The sequence below is a fragment of the Polypterus senegalus genome, chromosome 11, assembly GCF_016835505.1.
Source record: "Polypterus senegalus isolate Bchr_013 chromosome 11, ASM1683550v1, whole genome shotgun sequence".
In the NCBI taxonomy this organism is placed as follows: domain Eukaryota; kingdom Metazoa; phylum Chordata; class Cladistia; order Polypteriformes; family Polypteridae; genus Polypterus; species Polypterus senegalus.
This window is the reverse complement of record NC_053164.1, coordinates 22,799,391-22,825,515: the sequence shown is the minus strand read 5'-3', so window position 1 is coordinate 22,825,515 and position 26,125 is coordinate 22,799,391. Positions and strand designations below refer to the sequence as shown.

Here is a 26,125-nt window from a genome sequence, read left to right as displayed (position 1 = left end):
TTGTGCTTTTAAATATGCAGAGCACCGCAATAAAGTGGCATTTTTTTAGAGGAGCGTCAGTATCTTTTAAGCAAACAGCCCCTCCGTCAGGCGCAGAGAATGTCAGAGAGGGTGAGAGAGAGGCAGAGACAAGCAAACAATCAAGCTCCGCGCGGGATGCATATCTTATAGCATTGAGGAGTTTTAGTTAATATGTAATACATGCTCTGATTGGGTAGCTTCTTAGCCATCCGCCAATAGTGTCCCTTGTATGAAATCAACTGGGCAAACAAACTGAGGAAGCGTGTAGCATAAATTAAAAGACCCATTGTCTGCAGAAATCCGCGAACCAGCGAAAAATCTGTGATATATATTTAGATGTGCTTACATTTAAAATCCGCGATAGAGTGAAGCCGCGAAAGTCGAAGCGCCATATAGCGAGGGATTACTGTATACTGTTTTTTTGTTCATCATTATTACTCAGTCGGTTATTTCCTAACCCTGAATTAATCTGATAACCGTCAGAAGCACTAGGTTTTGATAGTAGGTTGCAGTGATATTATCATTTTATTTTTTTTAAATAATACTTAGGCATAGGTAAATTATTTTAAGAAAGAAAGGTTTGTATCTTTATTTACACGTCACATGTTCAAGAAATTATAGCCAGTGTAATAAACTCTGGGTGTCTGTGACCCACAAACCCCAACACGATCACCAAAACACAGTCCTTTATCAAAATAAACGAAAGTTTTATTTAAATACCTCCAAAATTATCAACACTTTCAAAACACTGGTCCTTTTCTTCTCATCATCCTCCAGTCAAGTGTTTCCTCTCTACCACCCAGCTCCGACTCGCCTGAGTAAGGAAGTGTGGTCCCTTTTATTACAGACCCAGGAGTACTTCCGGTGCCAGGGCAATTGCCCGATGGAAGCACTTCCGGGTCACACAGAAGTCCATTATTTATGTAGAGAGCTTGTTTCCCTGGAGTGCCCTTTTATGGCACCCTGTGACTGCCCTGCCAGACTACATTTCCCAGCATGCCCTGCTGGCTTCCCATTGGGTGGGTATATCAGGGACTGCTGCCACCTAGCGTGCTGGGGGAATAACAGTTCTCTAGTGATATCTCTGCTTCTATAGGGGCTGTCCGTCCATTTCTTCCTTCCGGGTCTGCTTCCTCTCCTGGCTGGGATGTTCGTCCAGCCCATGTGGCATCTACACCAGTTTGCCACTGTTCTGACTGAAGTCTGACAGTATATAAGTATATATTTTTTCAGGTTAAGATAATAAATGAAAAGAAATTCCATGTTTTGCATGTCTTTTTTTTCACTGTACTGAAAACTTACTATACTTTGACTTCAAAACTGAGGTACGAACTGAAGTGTGACTTTGCGTATTGCTACACCCCTAGTGAACAGTGTCATCAACTAATTCATAAATAGGCTGTGATTACTGGGTGGGTGTCAATGAGCCCCAAAACCCCAAACACAATCACACCAAGACAGTGGAAATAATCATTTTTTATTCACCAAATGCCTTTTTGCATTCCACATCATAAAGTCTAATTCACAATACTCCTTTTACTCCAGGTGAGCATCACCCTCTGCCTCCTGACTCACTGGAGGAGAACCAATGGCTTCCTCTTATGTTGAAGTCAGGAGTATTTCCAGTGCCAGGGTTAGCCGGATGGAAGGACTTCCAGGTCTTTACCGAGTCCATGCCAGCAGAGCTCTTCCATCTATGGTGCTGCGGAAGGAACTGCTCTTGAAAACAAACACCCCCTGTACATTGTGAAAGAAAAATTAACTGCTTGCAAGCTACTTAAAGTTAATAGCTGACAAAGCTATTTTGCTATAACGGCAGGTTATTCATACAGGCGTCTGTCATAAGACAGGGTGCAGTAAGCTGACCAAAGACAATTTCCAGTTTCTTAGGAACGTGTCTATTTGACACAAGAGAGATAACCTTTCCTTCTTTAGGATCTATCTGATCTGTAAAAAAAATTAGAACAGATGGCCCATTAGCATACTAAAACAAAATGCTTAAGTAAACAATATTATGTTTTATTTTGAATAATAAGGGGAAGAAGGAGGAAGAAGAAATTATAAAAAGCCAATAGAAAAAAATTTTACTTTGCTCTTCTGCCTTGCAACGTAGAATCCACGTACTCATCTGTGACTGAATAAAAATCTAATTGATTGAACCTGTCCTGTCTTCCTCTGTTTTCTTTTCTTCCACAGTTACATCTATTAATCTTTCCTCCCGAATGTGATAATAATCCAGCCCTATCCTTTCGGGGATAAGCCTCCTCTCTTGTTGTCCTTCCATTATGGCAAGGATCCACCTTTCATCTTAGTCTGAATGTCAGTCCATCCAACATGGTGTCTATATTTTGAATTTAAATTAAGTCAGCATTTAGTAATGTATTTAAAGCCTGGAGTAAACAGTCACATCACCATGCTGATCATTTAAGTTTTATTTTGCTGTATCTGTGTTCCTTATGTTATTTCCGCTGAAGGAATACCATTAATATTATGATGATTATTATTGAGGTTATTGTTTTAATTTTATTGAAAAACCAAGCATTTCAGATACAACTTTCAAACAAACAATTTACATCGGTCTTGTTTTTATTCCAAATAGCACAATAATATTTCCTATACATCAAAATAAAAAGAAAAAAACAAAAAAAAAAATGTAGTCTTTAATGCATTTTTAAGTATTGAAAAGCATTGATCTGACTCTTCAAAAGCATTGGAGTTTTTAAGGCTTCATTTAAATAGAACTACTATTATGGTCCTCTGCTATTAAATCGTTTAAATGTAATGATGAATCTCTAAAGTCAAGGAATAATTGTTAATAATGGTAAGCTGTTTAATGCTGCCAAATTGAATTATTAATATTTATATTCTATCCTATGATTTCTTGCCACACCAATGTTTATAAGAACTCAATATGATTGAGTAGAAGGTGCGACGGAGGTAACTGGAGGAAACAATCAAACATAAAAACACAAACTCACATATGGCCAAACTGCAAATTGTACAGACAATGATCGGGCTAGGATGTGAACCCAGTCTCAAGGCTACAGCATTAATTAGTGAACTGCCTTCCCAAAATCTTCAGCCAAATGTTTAAAAACTGTATAAAACATCTAAACAGGTTACGGTGCTTGTAGACACTGACCTGCATTTCTTCCATCCAATCAATCATATAGACCATCTCCTGAAAGGTTTTCTGCAGACTAAGGTTCTTCTCAAGTCGCCCTCTTCGACCACTCACTAATTCCTTCAGAAGAGCCCATTGTCGTAGTATATTGTCCTTCTGAGCAGTGATGCGACATATATCATAATAGTTCTCTGTCTCCATTTCAGAAGCAAGTTCAACAATGACACTGATCCTTTCTTCATAGGAGGAAATATCAGCCTCAATCGCCTCATGTTTCTTCATTGCTGCCTCCACCGCTGATAGATCATAGCCAAAATTGTCCTTAAAAACAATAACCCATTTTACTACAACATCTTTATAATACTGCACATTTATATTTGAGAAATAAAATGAAGTGCAGATAGTTTGATATACAGGTCAAATTCCAGTAGATTTTATGAACTACTCATTTTTTTTTTTATTGGTCCTGGCCAAAGTCCTATAAAACTAATGTTACAAAATCTCAATCTGCAAAATTTATTACAACAAAGTCATTTTTCATTAAAGAAAAAGCAGCAAAACACCTATATTTCTTCTGTACTTGGGCCAAAAATCACGATTCACAAGCTCTGCTGAACTGCCAATTACATTTCATGTTTATTACTCGATATTCATCACACTCTTGTAGTGGCGTGGAGCTCGAGAAGGATTTCTGCAGACTCGAAGCATTGTGGGTGTATCCGGGGGTGGCGACAGCAAATAACTGTCAATCAAATTTGACTTTTGCTGTACTCAAGGAGCTCTGTAGGGTCACCACAGCTGTCACTTATTTCTGGGTTTCTCGAGGTGTGAATTGAGCTCACTGATCAGACTGAGGATTCATTTTTGGCTCACATTTCAGCAAAAGTGCTGACTGCTGAGCTTCCCCCGTGTTTATGCTACTCACCTGTGTTCAACATGTTTCACAAATTTGCCGAAATTTACCCATATGAACACCTGTACACCATCATTTTTCTTTAAAAGAATGGTGGCATTTGAATGCGTCTTTGAATTTTGTGCTGGACAATTTATACATCCAGCTATTCTTAGTTACGAACATGATCTTCATTTTCCGAAAACTTTTTATTATGATCTTTTAATATAAAACTTTTCATTGTTAAAAAAGAACAGTTAGCAGCCACACAGAGTTGGACATTTCCACCACATTTATGAAAGTTAAGAGGTGCCTTATGGACACATAGAGCTGCTTTATATAATTCAAGTGACACGTGCTCCAGGCAACAAGCCCCCCAACCCCCTTCACCCCAGACCTCAAAGTCAGACTGCATGCTGTGAATGCTGAGGGGCACTGCTTAAAAAAAACTTGCTGCCATTGATGCCTGCGTGAAGAAAACAGACGTTACCATCCATTTCGGCATTTCGCAGATTGTCAGGCTAGAAAACCACACTATGTTTCAATTCCATTATAACCAAATCCCAATATAACAAATTAGTTTTTCATTTCAAAGCACTTTGTTCTAACGGAATTTGACCTGCATTGTGTAAGTCAGTTTGCACTCTGTTTTAACGTTTGTACTCATACGTTTAGGAAATACTTGTTCATATATGCACCAAACTACACTATACTAGAAAACTGTCTGGTGAGTTATCATGTCGGATTGTTGTCAGTGCAGTCATTATAAAGGAGAACATTTCAGTAACTTTTTTATATTTGTGGAGAGTGTGTTGACCACGTTGAGAGGTTTACTTACTTCAGCAACAATATTCATGTGTCTGGTGACTCTTTCCATGAAGTGAGTAGACACATTTGGAGAGCACCGTGATGCCACTGAAAAGGAGTGTGTGGCGCTCCCAATATTTTTGCAAAACGACCAAGGTCCAAGTCTTTAGAGTCCTGATGCTTTCTGTTTTGCTATATGGTTGAGAGACATGGATGCTATCAAGTGACCTGGGACGAAGACAGGATTCCTTCAGTACTGGGTCTTTTCAAAGAATCCTTTTGTACCATTGGTAGACTTTATGAGTCCAGAATGAGGCGCATTACATGCATTGTGAGGGATTGTCAGTTACGGCACTACAAGCATTTTCGGCAATTCCTCCAGGTTGATCAGGCTCACAGGATCTTCATTGTTGAGGAACTGAGCAGCTGGACCAGGCCAATGGGACACCCACATAACACCTTGCTGTGGCAGACAGATGGTCATTTTCGGAGGGTGGGATTAGACTACATGTCTGTCTGGGGGTTTGCCAACCGGGATCCTGAGCTGTTTCCTCATGTGGTAATTGTGGCAACACACTGTACCAGTGCACTGTCCCCACCCTGACTTGACCTGTGTTAAAAATAAAATATTATACTAACTGTATTCTTTTCTATGTTTTATTTCATTATTCTATAATGCGTCATGTATGTGCACTCACCTAAAGGATTATTAGGAACACCATACTAATACGGTGTTTGACCCCCTCTCGCCTTCAGAACTGCCTTAATTCTACGTGGCATTGATTCAACAAGGTGCTGAAAGCATTCTTTAGAAATGTTGGCCCATATTGATAGGATAGCATCTTGCAGTTGATGGAGATTTGTGGGATGCGCATCCAGGGCACGAAGCTCCCGTTCCACCACATCCCAAAGATGCTCTATTGGGTTGAGATCTGGTGACTGTGGGGGCCATTTTAGTACAGTGAACTCATTGTCATGTTCAAGAAACCAATTTGAAATGATTCGAGCTTTGTGACATGGTGCATTATCCTGCTGGAAGTAGCCATCAGAGGATGGGTACATGGTGGTCATGAAGGCATGGACATGGTCAGAAACAATGCTCAGGTAGCCCGTGGCATTTAAATGATGCCCAATTGGCACTAAGGGGCCTAAAGTGTGCCAAGAAAACATCCCCCACACCATTACACCACCACCACCAGCCTGCACAGTGGTAACAAGGCATGATGGATCCATGTTCTCATTCTGTTTACGCCAAATTCTGACTCTACCATTTGAATGTCTCAACAGAAATCGAGACTCATCAGACCAGGCAACATTTTTGCAGTCTTCAGCTGTCCAATTTTGGTGAGCTCGTGCAAATTGTAGCCTCTTTTTCCTATTTGTAGTGTAGATGAGTGGTACCCGGTGGGGTCTTCTGCTGTTGTAGCCCATCCGCCTCAAGGTTGTGTGTGTTGTGGCTTCACAAATGCTTTGCTGCATACCTCGGTTGTAACGAGTGGTTATTTCAGTCAAAGTTGCTCTTCTATCAGCTTGAATCAGTCGGCCCATTCTCCTCTGACCTCTAGCATCAACAAGGCATTTTTGCCCACAGGACTGCCGCATACTTGATGTTTTTCCCTTTTCACACCATTCTTTGTAAACCCTAGAAATGGTTGTGCGTGAAAATCCCAGTAACTGAGCAGATTGTGAAATACTCAGACCGGCTCATCTGGCACCAACAACCATGCCACGCTCAGAATTGCTTAACTCACCTTTCTTTCCCATTCTGACATTCAGTTTGGAGTTCAGGAGATTGTCTTGACCAGGACCACACCCCTAAATGCATTGAAGCAACTGCCATGTGATTGGTTGATTAGATAATTGCATTAATGAGAAATTGAACAGGTGTTCCTAATAATCCTTTAGGTGAGTGTAAATAATATTTCCCTAAATTTCAACTCCCCATATCTTAAAAATTAAAAGGCATAGGAAGTTTTGATTTACACCAGTGACTTTGACATGTGGGATAATTCAGTACCACCATTTTAATTAAAATCTTAGATGTAGTGGCTACATTTTTAAAAACTGAATCTCTAACTTGATATTTAGAGATAAAATATGTGGTAATCTGTTATGAAACAACCTCATTGAAAGAATATAACGGTAGTTATTTAGACCTCATTGCTGGCTGCGAAGTGGTCTCCATAACAGTTCAAGCTTCAGTAGGTCTGCCACTACTCATTGGCCCAGTGATGGTTTCATAATGCTAGTCAATGTCATTACTACTCCATGGCTTCCCACTTTTTAATGTGGTCGCAGAGCAAGTAACACAGTGAAGTAGTATTTTCAGTGGATATTAGATTTTCATTATAGAATTATAAATAACAATTTGAACGACTTTAAAAAGCATTGTTTTTATATTGCATAAAATTGCATAATTTTTGTATATTATTGGTAATGTGGTAATGTTATGTTCAGGGTTGTAATACTAGTATCAAAAAATGTAAAAGCAATTTGTGCTTTGCAAGAAAAATAGTTTAAAGCCACATTAGTATTGTGTCTTTTTATTTCCAATTCTTATTAATTAATACATTGTAAATCTTCATAATAACACATAATTCAATTGATAAAAAACAACTAAACACTAAAAAAAGTTTCAGGGAAAGGACCGGTAAGGGCAATAGTAGTACTACTGCCTCAGTGTAGGAGTAGGAGACTGAGCTTCACATCCCATGTCTTCCCAGTCTGCATGTTTTCCCTATGTCCATATTGGTTTCCTCCATGTGCTCTGGTTTCATCCCACAGTCTAATTAATATCATGCCGGTTTAGTGGAATGGTGGTGTGAATTTGGCCCCATGCTGTGTGTGCACATGTATTCACCCTGTAATGGGCTGGTGCCTTATCCAAGGGTTGTTCCTGCCTGTGCCCATTGCTTGCTGGAATAGGCTCCACGTGCTATGGCCACCCTACCCTTGATAAATGAGTATAGAAAATAGATGGATGGACTCATAAGGTGTAGATTTTTTTCAGGTCTGTGACCAAATTTGGGTCTGTTGCCCACACTGGGCTAATGTTGCCCCGATGTGTAAATCCCAACTGGGACACTGTTGACTGCACACATAGGGCCAATACATTTGCTCACAGTAGGCCTAAACTGGTCCAATGTCACTTTATTTGTTGAGTAGTGCAGTAATGGAATGATATTTAGAGATAACAGCAGTGCAGACTTCCTTATTAGTTTAGTTGTTATGTTAGGTGTATTGTATCTTATATATAAACATCTATGCATGGAAGTGTGTGTGTGTCTGTCTGTCCGGCCCGGAAATGACAGTTGGAGTTGGGCTAAGGGTTCCATCTCCGAGGAAATACAAGTGAGGCCAGCACGTCTGCAAAACGAAACCTTCAAAGAGAGACTCGCTCGCTGATCTGCCATTACGGAAGCGTGGGGAGCTCATCGTCAAAACGAAACCTCCAAAGAAAGACAGTCGCTTAGCCACTAATGCACAAACGATGTGAGCATTTTGGCAAAACGAATCCCCCTACGAGAGAGATGCCCAAAGAAGTTCCTTTTAATTACCTGACATCTCTACATTTCAATTTTTTTTTCAGACGATTTCAATAGTTTCTAGGCTTTTTACAGCACGGGCTTACCGAGCTAGTGTACTATAACAATACATTTATTTTTATGTTATTAATAAACAAAAATGCTAGAACCTACTAGTCAGTTAACTAAGTCCCTGAATAAACCTGTATGCTATGCCATGTGTACATTTTTTAACTTGTTAGTATTTTCAGTATGAGTATGATTACTTTATGAGTACATTTTGACATTTTTTTTCCTATTTAAACTTTAAAAAGCAAATATACCTGAGATACAAGTCTTTGATTCTCTGAAAGCCAGGCCTCCCTCATAGTAGCCTTGTGATCAAAACGTTGAGCCAGAAGCTCCAGCTTTTCTTGCCGTATCAGCTCAGTCCGAAGAGCCACCCCACGTTCATGCTCGGCCTTATCCAGCCTCTCCCACGCCTGAAAAATTGAGAGTATGTTAATGGGGCAAAGGCACTGAAATGTGCTTTTTTTTTTTCCTGACTTCTAGGTTATCATATAGGCAATACTAATAATCTTTTATTTCAATCTAATGAATCCAGAAGTAAACTAAGGAGAGACTTCTAAATTAAAAATGAAAGGTTACTGGCATTCTGGCAGAATAATCTGAAAATGATCATTTCCAAATAACAGCATAATTCAATTCAAATGATTCTTATAAAATCTGGTTTCACGAAAAGGCAAGCATGTTATACATTATTTCAAATGAAATATCCTTAGATACAAACAGAAAATAACATGGAGCTAAACATAACATTAAAGCAGATGAAAGCACCATAAATGTACAGTACATACATACATATAAAAAAGAGTTGTAATTTATCCATTAGCCCAGTAGTTATAGAGAGACTTCATAATGCACTTCAGTTATTGGTAAAATAATCCATTGAAATAATAAATAAAGTAATGAGTATTTCTGGAAGGTATTTTTGGCAAGGTTATCGTATATGTTATATTTCTATAAACTAATATTTTAGATATTTACACTACTGATAAAATAAACTATATGTTCAACAAAAATACAAACGGTTTTTACAGTGCTCCAAGATGTCTGGAGGTGGAATACATTATGCCATGTACACAGTTGTGGATATGAATCTTCTTTTTCTTTTTTCGGCTGCTCCTTTTAGGAGTTGCCACGGCAGATCATCTTCTTCCATATTTTTCCGTCCTCTTCATCTTGTTCTGCCACACTCATCACCTGCATGTCCTCTCTCACCACATCCGTAAACCTTCACTTAGGCCTTCCTCTTTTTCTCTTGCCTGGCAGCTTTATCCTGAACATCCTTCTCCCACTATACTCAGCATGTCTCCTCTGCACATGTCCAAACCAATGCAATCTCACCTCTCTGACTTTGTCTGCAAACCATCTAACCTGAGCTGACCCTCTAATGTCCTCATTTCTAATCCTATCCATCCTGGTCACACCCAATGCAAATCTTAGCATCTTTAACTCTGCTACCTCCAGCTCAGCTATAGATATGAATAAATATTAGAAATCCACGGCTCCCGTCAGTGTTGGTAGAAGATCATTTTTCCCTAACAAACTGGGAACGATCGTCAGTTGTTGTTTATTTGTCTATTTTGCTAAGTAAAAAAAAATCAGCTAATTACCATAAATTAACACCCAGTTTTTACAAATACCTGCATTTAGATACAAAACTAATATGAATAAAGAAAAAACTCATTCTTGATAAACTATTCTGAAGAGACCAGATTAGATTTTAATCGATTCGATACATTTAATTAATTCAATGGGGAAATTCAGATACATAAAGCAGCAGAAATATAAAAAGCAAGGATTCAGACTCACAGAACAGATTAAACAACCTCATAACCCAAGAATGCTTTGTGCAGCTTCATCTTAAAGTTACGCTGCTTTTAATGTGATTAATGTACAGTCCTCCCCGTGTCTGCGTGGGTTTCCTCCGGGCGCTCCGGTTTTATCCTCGCACAATCCAAAGACATGCAGGTTAGGTGGATTGGCGATTCTAAATTGGCCCTAGTGTGTGCTTGGTGTGTTTGTGTGTGTCCTGCAGTGGGTTGGCACCCTGCCCAGGATTGGTTCCTGCCTTGTGCCCTGTGTTGGTTGGGATTGGCTCCAGCAGACCCCCGTGACCCTGTGTTCGGATTCAGCGGGTTAGAAAATGGATGGATGGATGGATGAAGGGGACAAATGCTTGATGGTTACAGAAACAGTGTTGAAACATGCGCTAAAGATCTTGTGTGGCTTAGAAGAGGATTTTTCTTTGAACACTTGGCACCTCTAGTGTCAAGGTCTGTATTAACTGTATGAATGAGTGCCCAAGGGCACCAGGACCAAGTGGGGTGTGGGCAGCAAAAAAGCCTAACAATGAAAAAGCGGGATTGAAAAAAAAAAATCTAATTTGTTATAATGCAGAGAGTTCTTCAACACAAAATCCTCAGGAGCCTCCACACTCTGCTGATGCACACACAAGAGGCACACTTCACCTATTGGCTTCTGGGGGAGCAGGTCCTCAAAATGAGATACTGGCTACGAAAGTTCTAAAATACATTAATAATACATTGCCCTCTCAGAGAGAGGGTAACGGTAAACCTCTGGCTGTATAATAAAGATCAGGCAAGGAATCTTTTCATGATTGTCTGTAATTCTAAAATGTTCACACAAGTGCAAAAGGCACAAATGGATATGTCCATAGGCAACTCAATAGTGAAAAAGGTCCAAAAAACAGAATCTAATAATCGTGAACATAAACAGAACAGAGGTCAGAAATTCAGAGAATCAAATAAATAATAGTATTCCAAAACCACAAAAGAACTCTCCAACACCAAGTACACGCAAAATGAACCACATTACACCTGTGGGTCTCCTCAGCCTTTAAAGGCCTGTGGTTTGGTTCCACACAGAAACAGACAGGTAGTCCTGCCTCTTCAGGAAACACTCACATAACATGAAGAACTATACTTGGAAAATAAACTGCATACTGATAAAATAAGATAAATGAGACATAAATAAACATGATAGACATACAGTGGTGTGAAAAACTATTTGCCCCCTTCCTGATTTTTTTATTCTTTTGCATGTTTGTCACACAAAATGTTTCTGATCATCAGACACATTTAACTTTTAGTCAAATATAACACAAGTAAACACAAAATGCAGTTTTTAAATGATGGTTTTTATTATTTAGGGAGAAAAAATCCAAACCTACATGGCCCTGTGTGAAAAAGTAATTGCCCCCTGAACCTAATAACTGGTTGGGCCACCCTTAGCAGCAATAACTGCAATCAAGCCTTTGCGATAACTTGCAATGAGTCTTTTACAGCGCTCTGGAGGAATTTTGGCCCACTCATCTTTGCAGAATTGTTGTAATTCAACTTTATTTGAGGGTTTTCTAGCATGAACCGCCTTTTTAAGGTCATGCCATAGCATCTCAATTGGATTCAGGTCAGGACTTTGACTAGGCCACTCCAAAGTCTTCATTTTGTTTTTCTTCAGCCATTCAGAGGTGGATTTGCTGGTGTGTTTTGGGTCATTGTCCTGTTGCAGCACCCAAGATCGCTTCAGCTTGAGTTGACGAACAGATGGCCGGACATTCTCCTTCAGGATTTTTTGGTAGACAGTAGAATTCATGGTTCCATCTATCACAGCAAGCCTTCCAGGTCCTAAAGCAGCCAAACAACTCCAGACCATCACACTACCACCACCATATTTTACTGTTGGTATGATGTTCTTTTTCTGAAATGCTGTGTTCCTTTTACGCCAGATATAACAGGACATTTGCCTTCCAAAAAGTTCAACTTTTGTCTCATCAGTCCACAAGGTATTTTCCCAAAAGTCTTGGCAATCATTGAGATGTTTCTTAGCAAAATTGAGACGAGCCCTAATGTTCTTTTGCTTAACAGTGGTTTGCGTCTTGGAAATCTGCCATGCAGGCCGTTTTTGCCCAGTCTCTTTCTTATGGTGGAGTTGTGAACACTGACCTTAATTGAGGCAAGTGAGGCCTGCAGTTCTTTAGACATTGTCCTGGGGTCTTTAGTGACCTCTCGGATGAGTCGTCTCTGTGCTCTTGGGGTAATTTTGGTCGGCCGGCCAATCCTGGGAAGGTTCACCACTGTTCCATGTTTTTGCCATTTGTGGATAATGGCTCTCACTGTGGTTCGCTGGAGTCCCAAAGCTTTAGAAACGGCTTTATAACCTTTACCAGACTGATAGATCTCAATTACTTCTGTTTTCATTTGTTCCTGAATTTCTTTGGATCTTGGCATGATGTCTAGCTTTTGAGGTGCTTTTGGTCTACTTCTCTGTGTCAGGCAGCTCCTATTTAAGTGATTTCTTGATTGAAACAGGTGTGGCAGTAATCAGGCCTGGTGGTGGCTACGGAAATTGAACTCAGGTGTGATACACCACAGTTAGGTTATTTTTTAACAAGGGGCAATTACTTTTCACACAGGGCCATGTAGGTTTGGATTTTTTCTCCCTAAATAATAAAAACCATCATTTAAAACTGCATTTTGTGTTTACTTGTGTTATATTTGACTAATGGTTAAATGTGTTTGATGATCAGAAACATTTTGTGTGACAAACATGCAAAAAGAATAAGAAATCAGGAAGGGGGCAAATAGTTTTTCACACCACTGTATTAAACATGCATTAAGTTACATAAAAAGAACAAGTGAAATGTGGAGGTTAAAATCCAATAAATAAATCCTTTAAAACAAGGTTAAAGCAATGGCTGGAAGCAGTCTTTTAAAAACAAAACCTGGTGCCTTCTTCTGCTGGTGGCTCCCCTGGTTCTCCCATCCGAGCTACAGTATGCACCATGGAAGTCGCCCTACCTGCAGCTGATTTCTCCTACTGCTAGACTGAAAGCCTTTCGGTCCCTGGCTCCATAGGGCTCTCACCAGACTGAGACTTGGGTTTCCCAGCAACCAGGGTACTCACACTGAGGCTTCCACCTCTCAAGCTTCCAACTCCTGCTGCCAACAACCTTCCGGTCACTCCTTCTCCTCACAAGCGTTCAGCAGGAATGACTCAATCAATCTGCCCCCAGGTGCCGGCCAAACACCCCACTAAGACTCACTTCTCCTAGCTGCCTGTCCTTCTTATAGTGAGCCTGCTCTCGCTCGCTCGCTCGCTCACACTGGCATCAGCTTTCAGCTTTCTTCTTCCTTCTCTAACCTCCGTTCCTTCCATTTTTTCTTCCCCTCCACACTCGCACTGCTTCTATATATAATGGGGATGCGGCAGAGGTGTAGTGATTAGCAGCTCCTGGCATCAATTATGGATACGGACGATTCCTCACCTGTGCACTTAAGCGAGGAAACGCCCGCACCACATTGCGTCCGAGAACCGCTCCAGCCACACTACCACGCCCCCTCTATAAGCTGTGAGTGCACCAATTATTTATTTAAGAACTGGCCGCAGACCCACTATATCACATGTGGTACTATGGTATATACTGTACAACAAATTAACTATGGAGAATGCTATCACTCAGGATATGCTTTCCGCTAAGACCCTAAAAAGACCAATGCTGTTACTTTCCATTTTTAAAGACCACAAGACACAACAAATATGAACTGGGATCAAGATGAAGCTAACCTCTCAACATGAACACTATCAGTAACACAGTATTTACCATCTTCACCATCATTAAGGTGATGCCCCACTCAGGCTTACCACTAATGCCAGGTTGGGGCTAAGATTTCTTTTTGTTTCCTATAAAAGTGTCTGTCGTCTTTCTCGGATTCTCCCAATTTAAATATCGTGCTCTCTTTCCTTGCTGGACAGGCAAACATAAATCTCCATTCAGCCTGTAAACAGGCCTTTCAGCTCTGCAGGAAGAAGAGCTTTCTGCACTTCGGTAAAATATTTTCAAACCAACAATAGGCCGTGATAGATTTATTACAATATAATATTTTTAGGTTCCCTGGGGTTAACTAGAGGGTCTCAGACCCCCCAAATCCCTTATATTTTGCACCTTGATTTTAGCTCTTTTTCTGTGTAAAGTCCCTATGGTGTGTATTTTGGTCAGGTTTTATTATCCCACTTTAAACATGAAATTACAAGGGATTTGTCAGGGTATTACTTTATTTGTTTCTATTTTTGAGGACAAGAGAACTGGCTAAAGCTACTTAAAGGAACTTTTTAAAAAGCAAAAGGCAATAATTTGAAAAATGGAAGCTAAGTTCAACACTCAAAAAAAGTATTGCCTTATTTTGCATTTTTTCAAAAGTATTACGTTATATTGCAAAGGTACTGCCTGCTGCAAGTCAGAAACTCAAACACACACTAAGGTATGCCTACTGTGTGTTTTGGGTAAGGGGTGAGTAATCTATCAAAGCCCACATAATCACAAAGAAAATGTACAAATTTCACACAAGAAATGATGGAGATAGGAATTGAACTCAGCAGTCTGGAAATGTAAGGTAACAACTCTGTTATCAGTCACATTGTTATCGCCAATCAGCTAATGATATTTATATTCTTGTAAATACATTTACACATACTATATGCGACGATACAGTTCCTATAATAATCATTAATTCCCTTAGAAATTTTGACAGGTTACTCTTATAAAGCATTGGATCCTAGTGGATTTAATCTGACTTTTCTGACATTGGGCAACAGAAAAAGACTCTTTCATGTCAACGTAAAAAAAGATTTGTGCAAAATGGTCTAAATTAATTGCAAATAAAAACACAAAATAACTGATTGCATTTGTATTCATCTCACTAGAAGCACATGTATGCACAATAACACCGATAGCAGTAACTAATAGTTTTGCAAAATAATGTAATACTTTTCAAAATAACATAACTGCAAAATAAAACTGTTTTGCATAATAAGAAAAACACTATTGTAAAATAACACAATTATTTTAAATATTTTTTAAGTGTTTCTTAGAAAAAAGTAAACTTACATTGTTGCTTATATTTCCTAAATTTTGTATATATTGGAATGAATAAAAAGTTTGTGATTCTCAAATCATTAACAATTATGATTGACTAGCAAAATACCCGCGCTTCGCAGCGGAGAAGTAGTGTGTTAAAGAAGTTATGAAAATGAAAAGCAAACATTTTAAAAATAACGTAAGATGATTGTTAATGTAATTGTTTTGTCATTGATATTGAGTGTTGTTGTCATATCTATCTATTTATATATATCTGTATATATATATATCTGTATATATCTGTATATATATATATATATATATATATATATATATATATATATATAGCAAAATACCTGCGATTGGCAGCGAGAAGTAAAAGAAAAGGAAACATTTTAATAATAACGTAACATGATTGACAATGTAATTGTTTTGTCATTGTCATGAGTGTTGCTGGCATATATATATAAATATATATATATATACATCTATACACATATATATACACAGTTATATATATATACATATACACACATACATATATATACATACTGTATATATACATACTGTATATAAACATATATTGTATATACTGTATATACACATTTATATATACAAATCTACATATATATATCCACATATATATATATATTAGGGGTGGGACTCGATTAAAAAAATTAATCCAATTAATTAGAGGCTGTGTAAGAATTAATCTTGATTAATCGTATGTAATCGCACGTAAATTTGCCCCAAATCGCAAATGTTTTTTTTTATTTAAAAGTGTTTTAGTGGGCGACAGAATCAAATAATAGACATGGACATGAATATTGTAAACTGAAGCTGTTTTAATTTCTGAAAAAAAGCCTTTAAACTGCATTTGAATTCAAAACAGAAACAAAAATATCATCCCTGGTTAAAATTGGGCAGACTTAAAAATAAAGTGGTAGTTTAAGTACTTTAAGTAGATTTTCAGAATAGTATTGTCTTTAAATAATAATAACCAAAATTTCAACATAAAGTGCAGTTTTCTTCTTAAAAAAATAAGTCAGAAACATAAAAGGTAATTTGACCAACTTAATCTTTAAACTCTGAGTAACCTTAGCCAAAATTATTTTGTACATTAGGCTAAAACAGTGTGATCATTGAACATTTTGTAATTAGATGTAATTAGAATTACTAACGGTCACGGAAGTCCAATGATCCCCAGTAAGAGCCACAAAGTCCGCTTTCTGTAATGCATCTAATTTTGCTTGCTTTTCAGTGTGCACAAAACCATGCTTTTATCAAGGCTTCGCTCGGGTAGTCGAAATGATCAGTCGTAGGAACGCGCTTTATTCCGACTCTAACATTTTTGTAGCTGTGATGTGTGCATCAGTGTAATGGATGTACCAGGAAATGATGCATTGACAAAAGTTCCCGTTTGCTTGGAATTGAAAGTGTGATTAAATGCGTTATTTTTAACGCGTTATGGAGTACATGCATCGAAGCTTCTCAGCTGTGCTTGTGCTAATAAAGGGAAACATTTTAAAAATAACGTAACATGATTCTGCGTTAACCGAATATTTTTCATACGTCCCAAACCAAGGAGATGCGAAGGTAAAATGAATCAGTAGCGCGCGTACATACTCAGTGCATCCCCTCTCGGGAATCGAACCTCGAATGTCGGCATTAGAGGCGAAGACTCTACAATTGAGCCACAGCATGTGGCTTGTCTATGTGAGAGTATGTACTGTAGATAGGGGTATATATATACATTTAAATATATATACCCGCGTATCGCAGTGGAGAAGTAGAAGTTATGAAAAAGAAAAGGGAACATTTTAAAAATAACGTAACATGATTGTCAATATACAGTAATTGTTTTGTGAGTGTTATTGAATGTTGCTGTCATCAAGGATTTGATTATCATTATTTCTTTCAATCAGGGTCGTATTTGTACGATGTGTTGTGTTCAAGTTACATTCCGTGTTTGTCAATCGTTGTAAAGATGACAGGTTTCATTCATCGATTCGTTTCTTACTGCATCAATAAACAGCTCGTCTTCTTCTTTATCTGAGACCTGACACACTGCATGCACGGGTTTTTTTTACACTGTCTTCCTTTAGCGGGACATTGACTTTTTCCACCGTGTGCTTTGTTTCCACAGTAGCTGCATTTATGAATATGCTTATCAGGCGCTTCATATTTTTGCTGCCTTTTCAACTGTGTAATTCGGTTTTTGTTCAGCGCTCTTTGGAACTGTTGCTTTTATCTGTGCACTGCGTCAGTTCACGTGAGCCACTCGGTGTACTTGCATCGAAGGTTCCCAGCTGTGCTGGTGCCATCTCGTGCTATGTCCATAGCTTTATTTAATGTTACCTTAGTCCTGGCACTTAAAACTTTCTCTCGCAGTTTCGCTGAGTTTGTGTCAAACACCACCCTGACCATCTCATCTTCCTCTCCATAAGCACAGTCCTTCACCCGTGAATATTTACCCGTGGCAGTTTGCTATTGGATTGCCGCTGACGGACGGCCTTCTATGGGCAGGCACTAAATTACAAACGCCAGCGGCAGCCTGTCTATGAACTTAATTTAAAGTGTAGGTTTACATCGTGCTTTGTTTCCGAAGTAGCAGAACTCGCTTCTTATTGTTTCGCTGCCTTCTCAATTATATAATGCATGTTTTCTTGAGCGCATTTTTGAGGTCTTCCTGGTTTTCTATGTACTGCGTGATTACGTGGGAGGCGTGATGATGTCACACGAAACTCCGCCCCCACGGCGTTGAAGCTCATCTCCATTACAGTAAATGGAGAAAAACTGCTTCCAGTTATGACCATTACGCGTAGAATTTCGATATAAAACCTGCCCAACTTTTGTAAGGAAGCTGTAAGGAATCAACCTGCCAAATTTCAGCCTTCCACCCACACGGGAAGTTGGAGAATTAGTGATGAGTCAGTGAGTGAGTGAGTGAGTGAGTGAGTCAGTGAGTGAGTGAGTGAGTGAGGGCTTTGCCTTTTATTAGTATAGATTATATAGATTCGATATAATAAATAGCAACACACTTCAATAGGCCCACATCTAGAATTTAAGATTTTTACATGGTTTCAGGTGCACGTTTTGGAAAGTCTGTCTATAATACTGTCTTGTTAAATTGTTTTAAGTATATACAGTAGTTATATAATATACTAGCAAAATACCTGCGCTTCGCAGCGGAGAAGTAGTGTGTTAAGGAAGTTATGAAAAAGAAAATGAAACATTTTAAAAATAACGTAACAAGATTGTCAATGTAATTGTTTTGTCACTGTTATGTGTGTTTCTGTCATATATATATATATATATATATATATATATATATATACATACATATATATATACATACATATACACACACATATCTATATATATATATATATCTATATATATATACACACATACATATCTATATATATATATATATATATATATATATATATATATATATATATATATATATATATATATATATATATATATCTATATCTATATATATATATATATATATATATATATATATATATATATATATATATACACACACATACATATCTATATATATATATATATATATATATATACACATTCATACATATTGTCAGGGATGCCAGGGGCCATGACCCGGCCGGGACGCCAGGAGGGACCGGAAGAGGGTCAGAGCCCTGCCTGGATCACGTGGGGTTTGCCTTCCGGGTTGCTTTGGGGGCCACGGGTCAAGGGCATGGAAGCCCTTCCCTGTAGGGGCTCGGGGTCACCGCCAGGAGGCACCCCGATGTCTTGGAGACTTGTTGCCCCAGCACTTCCGCCACACCAGGAAGTGCTGGGGGGAAGACCTTTGGTGTTACCCGGAGGGCTGTCAGGAGGACAGCCGGCACTTCTGTCACGCTGGGGCGTGGCCAACGGAGGAATGCCGGGAACACCTGCTGCTCCTCCGGGCACTCTATAAAAGGGGCCGTCCTTTAAACATTCGAGGCTGGAGTCGGGTGGAAGTAGGACAAGGCAGAAGGCGAGGATGAAGACGGCCCGAAGGAAGGCATCGTGAGGCCAGGACTTTGGGATAGGGGTTTGTGCACTTGTGTGGGTCTGTGTGACCAAAGGACTGGGGTCTTTGTGACCAGAACAATTGTATATATTGTAAATAAACGTGTGGTGGTTGTGCAAAACAAGATGTCTGCCTGTCTGTGCCCGGGTGCCGTTGACAATATATATATACACATACATACACACATACATACATATATATACACAGTATACACATACATACATACATATATACATTATATATATATATAGGAAAATCCCGACGCCTTGCAGCGGCGAAATACTGTTTTTAAATTTTTATTAAGAAGAAAAGTAAACCTTTTTAAACTGAGGGAAAATATACCAATAATAATTTGTTAAGGATCTCTTTGTATACCACATTGTCAGTTCAGTACTCCAGTTGTAATATGACCAAGCTGTGCACTGAGATTACTCTTGAGCATGCAACGTATAGTTGTCCAAGAGAAAAGCAATCTTGCCTCAAATCAATGGCAACCTTTTGTAGAGTCTGTCCCTGAGACTTATTAATTGTCATCGCGAAGCAGAGCCTCACTGGAAATCGAAGGCATTTGAGTTGAAATGGGAGATCAGAGGGTATAACGGGCATGAGAGGAATACAAACTCTCTCCCCTGGGCACCTGCCAGTAAAAATAGTTGCCTCAATTAGGTTCTTTTGCTGACATGTGACCTGAAGTCTCGTGCCGTTACAAAGTCTCGGTGGCTGTAAGGTTTTCAGTAACATTATTGGTATCCGAACCCTCAAAATTAGATTATGCTCAGTAGTGCCTGGAGGATTCAGAGTGTGGAGAAACTCTAGAGACAGCGTGTGTATTAACTTGTGGATTTTTCTGTGAGTATTTGGTGGCAGCGTCACAAAGTTGTTTCCGCAAGACCGTGTTAGCTGCGGAGCTCAGCTCGGAGCGAAATGAAGTGAATGACATGAGGTGAATGGGAGGGGAGATGATGACGTCAATCCCCCCCCACAAACGCAGTCTCTCGGAAATTTGCATAAGCACAGTCCTTCACCAGCAATTTAACTTAGATACAAAGTGATCAAAACTCTTGTTTATACCCTGCGTCCTCTCATTAAACTTGTATCCCGCGAATATCGTATTAGTCGTGGGCATGACAAACGCCAGCGGCAGCCTGTCTCTGAACTTAATTTAAACTTTAGGTTTACACCATACTTTGTTTCCAAAGTAGCTGCACTTATGAATATGCTTCTATGCATCACTCGGCATGACAAACGGCAGCGGGAGTGTGTCTATAAAAATAATTTAAACTTACAGTTTACACCGTGCTTTGTTTCTGAAGTAGCTGCACTTATGAATATGCTTGTATGTGTCACTGAGCTCCATGTTCTCTACGTACTGCGAACGTTCACGTTATTACGTGGGAGGCGTGATGATGCGATACGCAACTCCGCCTCACACGGCGAGTGAGCTGCAGGCTATTACAGTACTGGACGAAAGTAGGTTCCAGTTATGACCGTTACGTGTAGAATTTCGAAATGAAACCTGACTAACTTTTGCAAGTAAGCAGTAAGGAATGAGCCTGCCAAATTTCAGCCTTCCACCTACACGGGAAGTTGGAGAATTAGTGATGAGTGAGTGAGTGAGTGAGTGAGTCAGTGAGGGCGTTGCCTTTTATTAGTATAGATTGCATCTGATTTGTTATTTTGTGAGTGGGGATGAGAGAAGTGGGGAACAAGGTCACCAGAGGTGCTGACAGCCAGAAACAGTGTAGTGTCTTAATCTGACTCTCTACGGCACACATTCACTACCACAAAATTCTGATGGCCATCAAATAGAACATTGCATTATACAGTATGTTGAGAATGTGATTTGGCATGCATAATGGTGCACTTCTGTATTTATTTCACAATCAACAAAACTAGCTCAATTATGTTAACTTTAATTTTCTTTTCTTTAAAAACTTTGATAATCATCAAGTAATTTTGAAAGGTTCCAAAACAAGCAGCAGACCTTGGAAGTCACATTGAATTACATAAAAGACAGCTTTGTGTTTCAGATGTCAAATCTTTGGTGTGTTGTAATTTTTTTTTTTGAAGTTATTAGTACTATCGTCCTCAAAGGCAAAGCACAAATAAGAAAAATGGAAGCGCAAAAAAGAAAATTAAAGTGCAAACAAAAAAGAAAGCACAGATTAAAAAATGAAAACACAAAAAACAAAGAAAGCACAAACAAAAAATAATGAAAGCACAATGAAACAAACAAAACAGTGAAAGTACAAAAAATGAAAGTGAAAACAAAAAAAGAAAGGACAAACCAAAAATGAAAGCATCAACAAATAAAATGAAAGCACAAAATACAATGAAAGCACAAAAAAAAAAAGAAAATACAAACAAAAAAAGGAAACTGCAAATAAAAAAGGAAGCACAAAAAACAATGAAAGTACAAACAAATTGAAAACACAAACTAACACGTCAAAAAGGAACTGACATTACTAGGAAAATGGAGAAGTGGGTGGATTTGTTGCGAGAAGCAAAACTTTCCAGGAAGATGTTTAACTGAACTTGAGTGGTCTACTAAAAACAGTTTTCCCCACTTTGCAAGGGTGTAGCTTGAACTTTAAGCGGTAGCACCCTCTCTTGTGTGAGAGCCTGACATTGATGCCAATCTGTGTTTTTTTGCTCTTTCATTTATTTGTTGGTGTTCTGCCCTTTACGACCACCATATATTTCTCTTTCAAAAAAAAAAAAAAGTCAAACACATTAGCTGACAGGCCTTTTGAAGGCCTAGCATCTGATGGAGAGTTAATTCCTACTTTGTGCCAGATGCTGCAGGGTCAGGAGCATAGGAACACAAATGAATAAACAGACATGAGATGTTATTTTGAATATGTTTCAAAATGACCACATTTATTAATAAAATAAAAAGTAATAATCACTAAATGTTTTCTCACAAACTATTTTTGAAGGCTGACAAGTGGAAATTATGGGGACATCTAATTAACAGCAAAGCCAGAAGACACTTTTTCATGCAAAGAGTTATGGGAATCTGGAACAAAGCCATGAGATGCGCAGTTGAAATAGAATCCCTTACAACCTTTAAGACGTATCTGAATGAGATATTGAAACAACGCGGCTGTTAGCTAAACAAATGAGTTTGATGGACTGAATGACTCCTCTTGATTGCAAAACAGCTTAACTTCAAATGTTTTGCTTTGACAACTGAATTCTTTTTTTTTTTTTTATAAAAATGCACGTGGCCCCCAAATTTTTCAGTATGTAAAATGAATAGGCCTCCGTTTATAAAGGAAAGAGTGATATTCAGGATTGTGGAAACTACTGAGGTATAAAGTTGATGTCACACACAATGAAAATTTGGGAACCATGATGTGAAAGGGGGCGGCACGGTGGCGCAGTGAGTAGTGCTGCTGCCTCACAGTTACGAGACTCAGGCTCACTTTCCGGATCCTCACTGCGTGGAGTTTGCATGTTCTCCCTGTGTCTGTGTGGGTTTTCTCCAGGTGCTCCGGTTTCCTCCCACAGTCCAAAGACATGCAGGTTAGGTGCACTGGTGGTCCTAAATTGTCCCTAGTGTATGCTTGGTGTGTGTGTGTGTGCGTGCCCTGCGGTGGGCTGGCGCCCTGCCCGGGGCTTGTTTCCTGCCTTGCGCCCTGTGTTGGCTGGGAATGTCTCCAGCAGACTCCCGTGACCCTGTAGTTAGGATATAGTGGGTTGGATAATGGATAGATGGATAGATGATGTGAAAGGGCATATTTACTAATTTAGACTGTAGTGGTATGAAATGAAATATGACCGATGTATACATTTTACATGTGTGCCACCTAAGAAAGAATGTCAAGCTATTCACAAATCATTCTTTCAGAAACTACAATCTTAAAGGTTTGCCCACTAAAAATAAATAGTTGTTATATTCAGATATTTTACAAAAGTAACAAGCCAAGGTAGTAACCAGGAGATCACGTAACAATAAACAAGCTCAGGGCATGTCACCAACAATCTCTCATGTCTCAGCTAGGGCTCTTCCTCTGGCTGGGATTCAGGCTCATGTTTTAATCATTTTTCATTCTTTGATGTATGTTGTTTATGTGCATTGATTATGCTTATTAATGTGTTTTAGGGATGGCCATCAAATAGAACATTGCATTATACAGTATGTTGAGAATGTGATTTGGCATGCATAATGGTACACTTCTGTATTTATTTCACAATCAACAAAACTAGCTCAATTATGTTAAGTTTGATTTTCTTTTCTTTAAAAACTTTAATAATCATAAAGTAATTATGAAAGGTTCCAAAACAAGCAGCAGACCTTGGAAGTCACATTGAATTACATAAAAGACAGCTTTGTGTTTCAGATGTCAAATCTTTGGTGTGTTGTAAATTTTTTTTGAAGTTATTAGTACTATCGTCCTCAAGGGCAAAACACAAATAAAAAAAATGGAACCGCAAAAAAAAAAAAAATTAAAGTGCAAACAAAAAAGAAAGCACCGATTAAAAAATGAAAACACAAAAAACAAAGAAACCGCAAACAAAAAAGAAAGCACAAACAAAAAATAATGAAAGCACAATGAAACAATGAAAGTGCAAACAACAGTGAAAGTACAAAAAAATGGGCAAATCAAAAATGAAAGCATCAACAAATAAAATGAAAGAACAAAATACAATGAAAGCTATTCACAAATCATTCTTTCAGAAACTACAATCTTAAAGGTTTGCCCACTAAAAATAAATAGTTGTAATATTCAGATATTTTACAAAAGTAACAAGCCAAGGTAGTAACCAGGAGATCACGTAACAATAAACAAGCTCAGGGCATGTCACCAACAATCTCTCATGTCTCAGCTAGGGCTCTTCCTCTGGCTGGGATTCAGGCTCATGTTTTAATCATTTTTCATTCTTTGATGTATGTTGTTTATGTGCATTGATTATGCTTATGCATGTAAGCTGCCTGTGTTTTGTTCTGTGTGTTTTAGGGATGGTCCCCCAAGAGGTGAAGTCACTTGCCAATCGCCACCAGGAACTGCGCTCCACCCAATAAACCTGGTATGTCTCCCATACCACCTGGCGGTTCATTTTGAACACATCTGGGAATGGTGATTTTACTTGTGCTTTTTGTGAATCACTGGACTTTCGACCAGTTTGCTCTGTTTTTGACCTTGCCTTGCTTTGGATTTCTGTTCTGGGACTTGTTGGCCTTTGATTACTCTTGCTTTCAACTCCTTTTTGCTTAGTGTGCTCTACAGAGCTTCACTTATTTAAAAAGTTTTTTTGTGAAACAAATCTTTTTAGTTTATAAAGATTCACTGCTTGCCCTTATTACTAGCCAGGGTTTGATGATGATAGTCACCCTCTAGAGGGGACACCCTAACTGTGCGTATCACTCTTGTTCTGCATGACGAAGGGCTTTAATAGTCGGTGGAAAAGGACATTCACTTCTCACCAACTCTGTATGTGATTGGTTTGATCTACCCAATCACAAGAGAATCTATGCCTTGTTTATGTACTCAACTTCTATTCAGTCTAATTATGAAAAAGAAAATGAGGCTCTGAGACAGAAAATGACGTGAAAGTTTTGTGATCACCGCACTGTTGCAATCTCAGTTGTTTCCAGAATTCCCACCCCCTCAAAGAAGGATGTCTAGTACATCTTGTAAGGTTGACAGATAGGAAATTACTCACAAATGTTTGAAGTAAAAGTAACTAAAACAATTCATAACTGAACATATTCTTTTTTAAATTAGTAGTAGTCCATGTGCTAATTACACAGTTTATCCAATGGTAGTCATTTTAACTAAATATAAATGTATGGAATTATTATCATTATTACTAGGGGGCTTCACCCCCTGCTTGCTTCACTCGCCAACCCCTTTCGCCCTCTACCAGCGGCCACCCCTCTGAAACCCCTGTTAAATGGTGATACAATAGTAAACAAATACATTTTTTATTTAAAACGGTGATACAATAGGAAACAAAAACAATGTTTTTAACTCCTCTTTGCTCAAGCAGCTACTGGCTTGCTGCTGCAGCTGCTGCCCTCACATGTGATTTTCATTTCGCTCGCTTACCCTTAACACGCCAGCGATAGGCGCCTTTGCGAAGAGGGGTGCTGAGTACACCACAAGGAGACGGGGCCACTCCTCCAAAACCCCTCTTAAACGGTGATACATTGGGAAACAAGTAAAAGGTGTTTTTCTCACCTCCTCTTTGCTTGAGAACCTGTTGGCTTATTGCTGCTGCTGTGTGACGCATGATTTGCATTTCGTGCGGAGGTTCAAACGTTTAAAAGTCAGTTCAGCAACACAATATTCAATCTCTTTACGCTGTTCCATTATTTATCCTGAGTAATATTTTCAGATTGTTTGTGCTAATGCGATCTTTACTTTCATTTTTGGAGGCTTTCCAATTTTCCTACTTCTATTATCTCTAACCCTTTCTGCATGCGTATCAAAGGACTTTCTTCCAAAGGTTGTAAGTATGATGTGACTTGTCCATCTCGCGGGAAGTCAAACTGTCTCTGTCTCTCTTCAAAGATCTCTCTTCAAAAGATCACGTCTCGTCCCCAAGAAAAAGTCTCGTCTTGTCGCAAGTTTTTTTTTTTTTTTATAATAGAGAGATTTGAAAATTAAAGAAATACTTAATATTTCTTGGTAAATTAAATGAAAACAAAATAATAAAAACAAAACAATAAATATGAACAATATTTTAGAAGTGTTTACTTGTAATATACTGTACGAGTACTAAACATTTCTTGAAAAATGCAAAAAATGCAGTC

At 38.7% G+C, this 26,125-nt stretch overlaps 1 protein-coding gene across 1 annotated transcript in view; it reads right to left on the bottom strand.

Annotated features, from left to right (window-relative positions):
- LOC120538737 (spectrin beta chain, non-erythrocytic 4-like) overlaps positions 1-26,125 on the bottom strand; it is a 461,881-nt gene that overhangs the window by 320,716 nt on the left and 115,040 nt on the right. Inside the window, exons 13-14 of the mRNA XM_039768162.1 lie at positions 8,692-8,850; positions 3,164-3,466 (exon numbers count right to left, since the gene is read on the bottom strand). Coding sequence (XP_039624096.1) covers positions 3,164-3,466; positions 8,692-8,850 — 462 coding nt within the window. The remainder of the gene's footprint in view (positions 1-3,163; positions 3,467-8,691; positions 8,851-26,125) is intronic.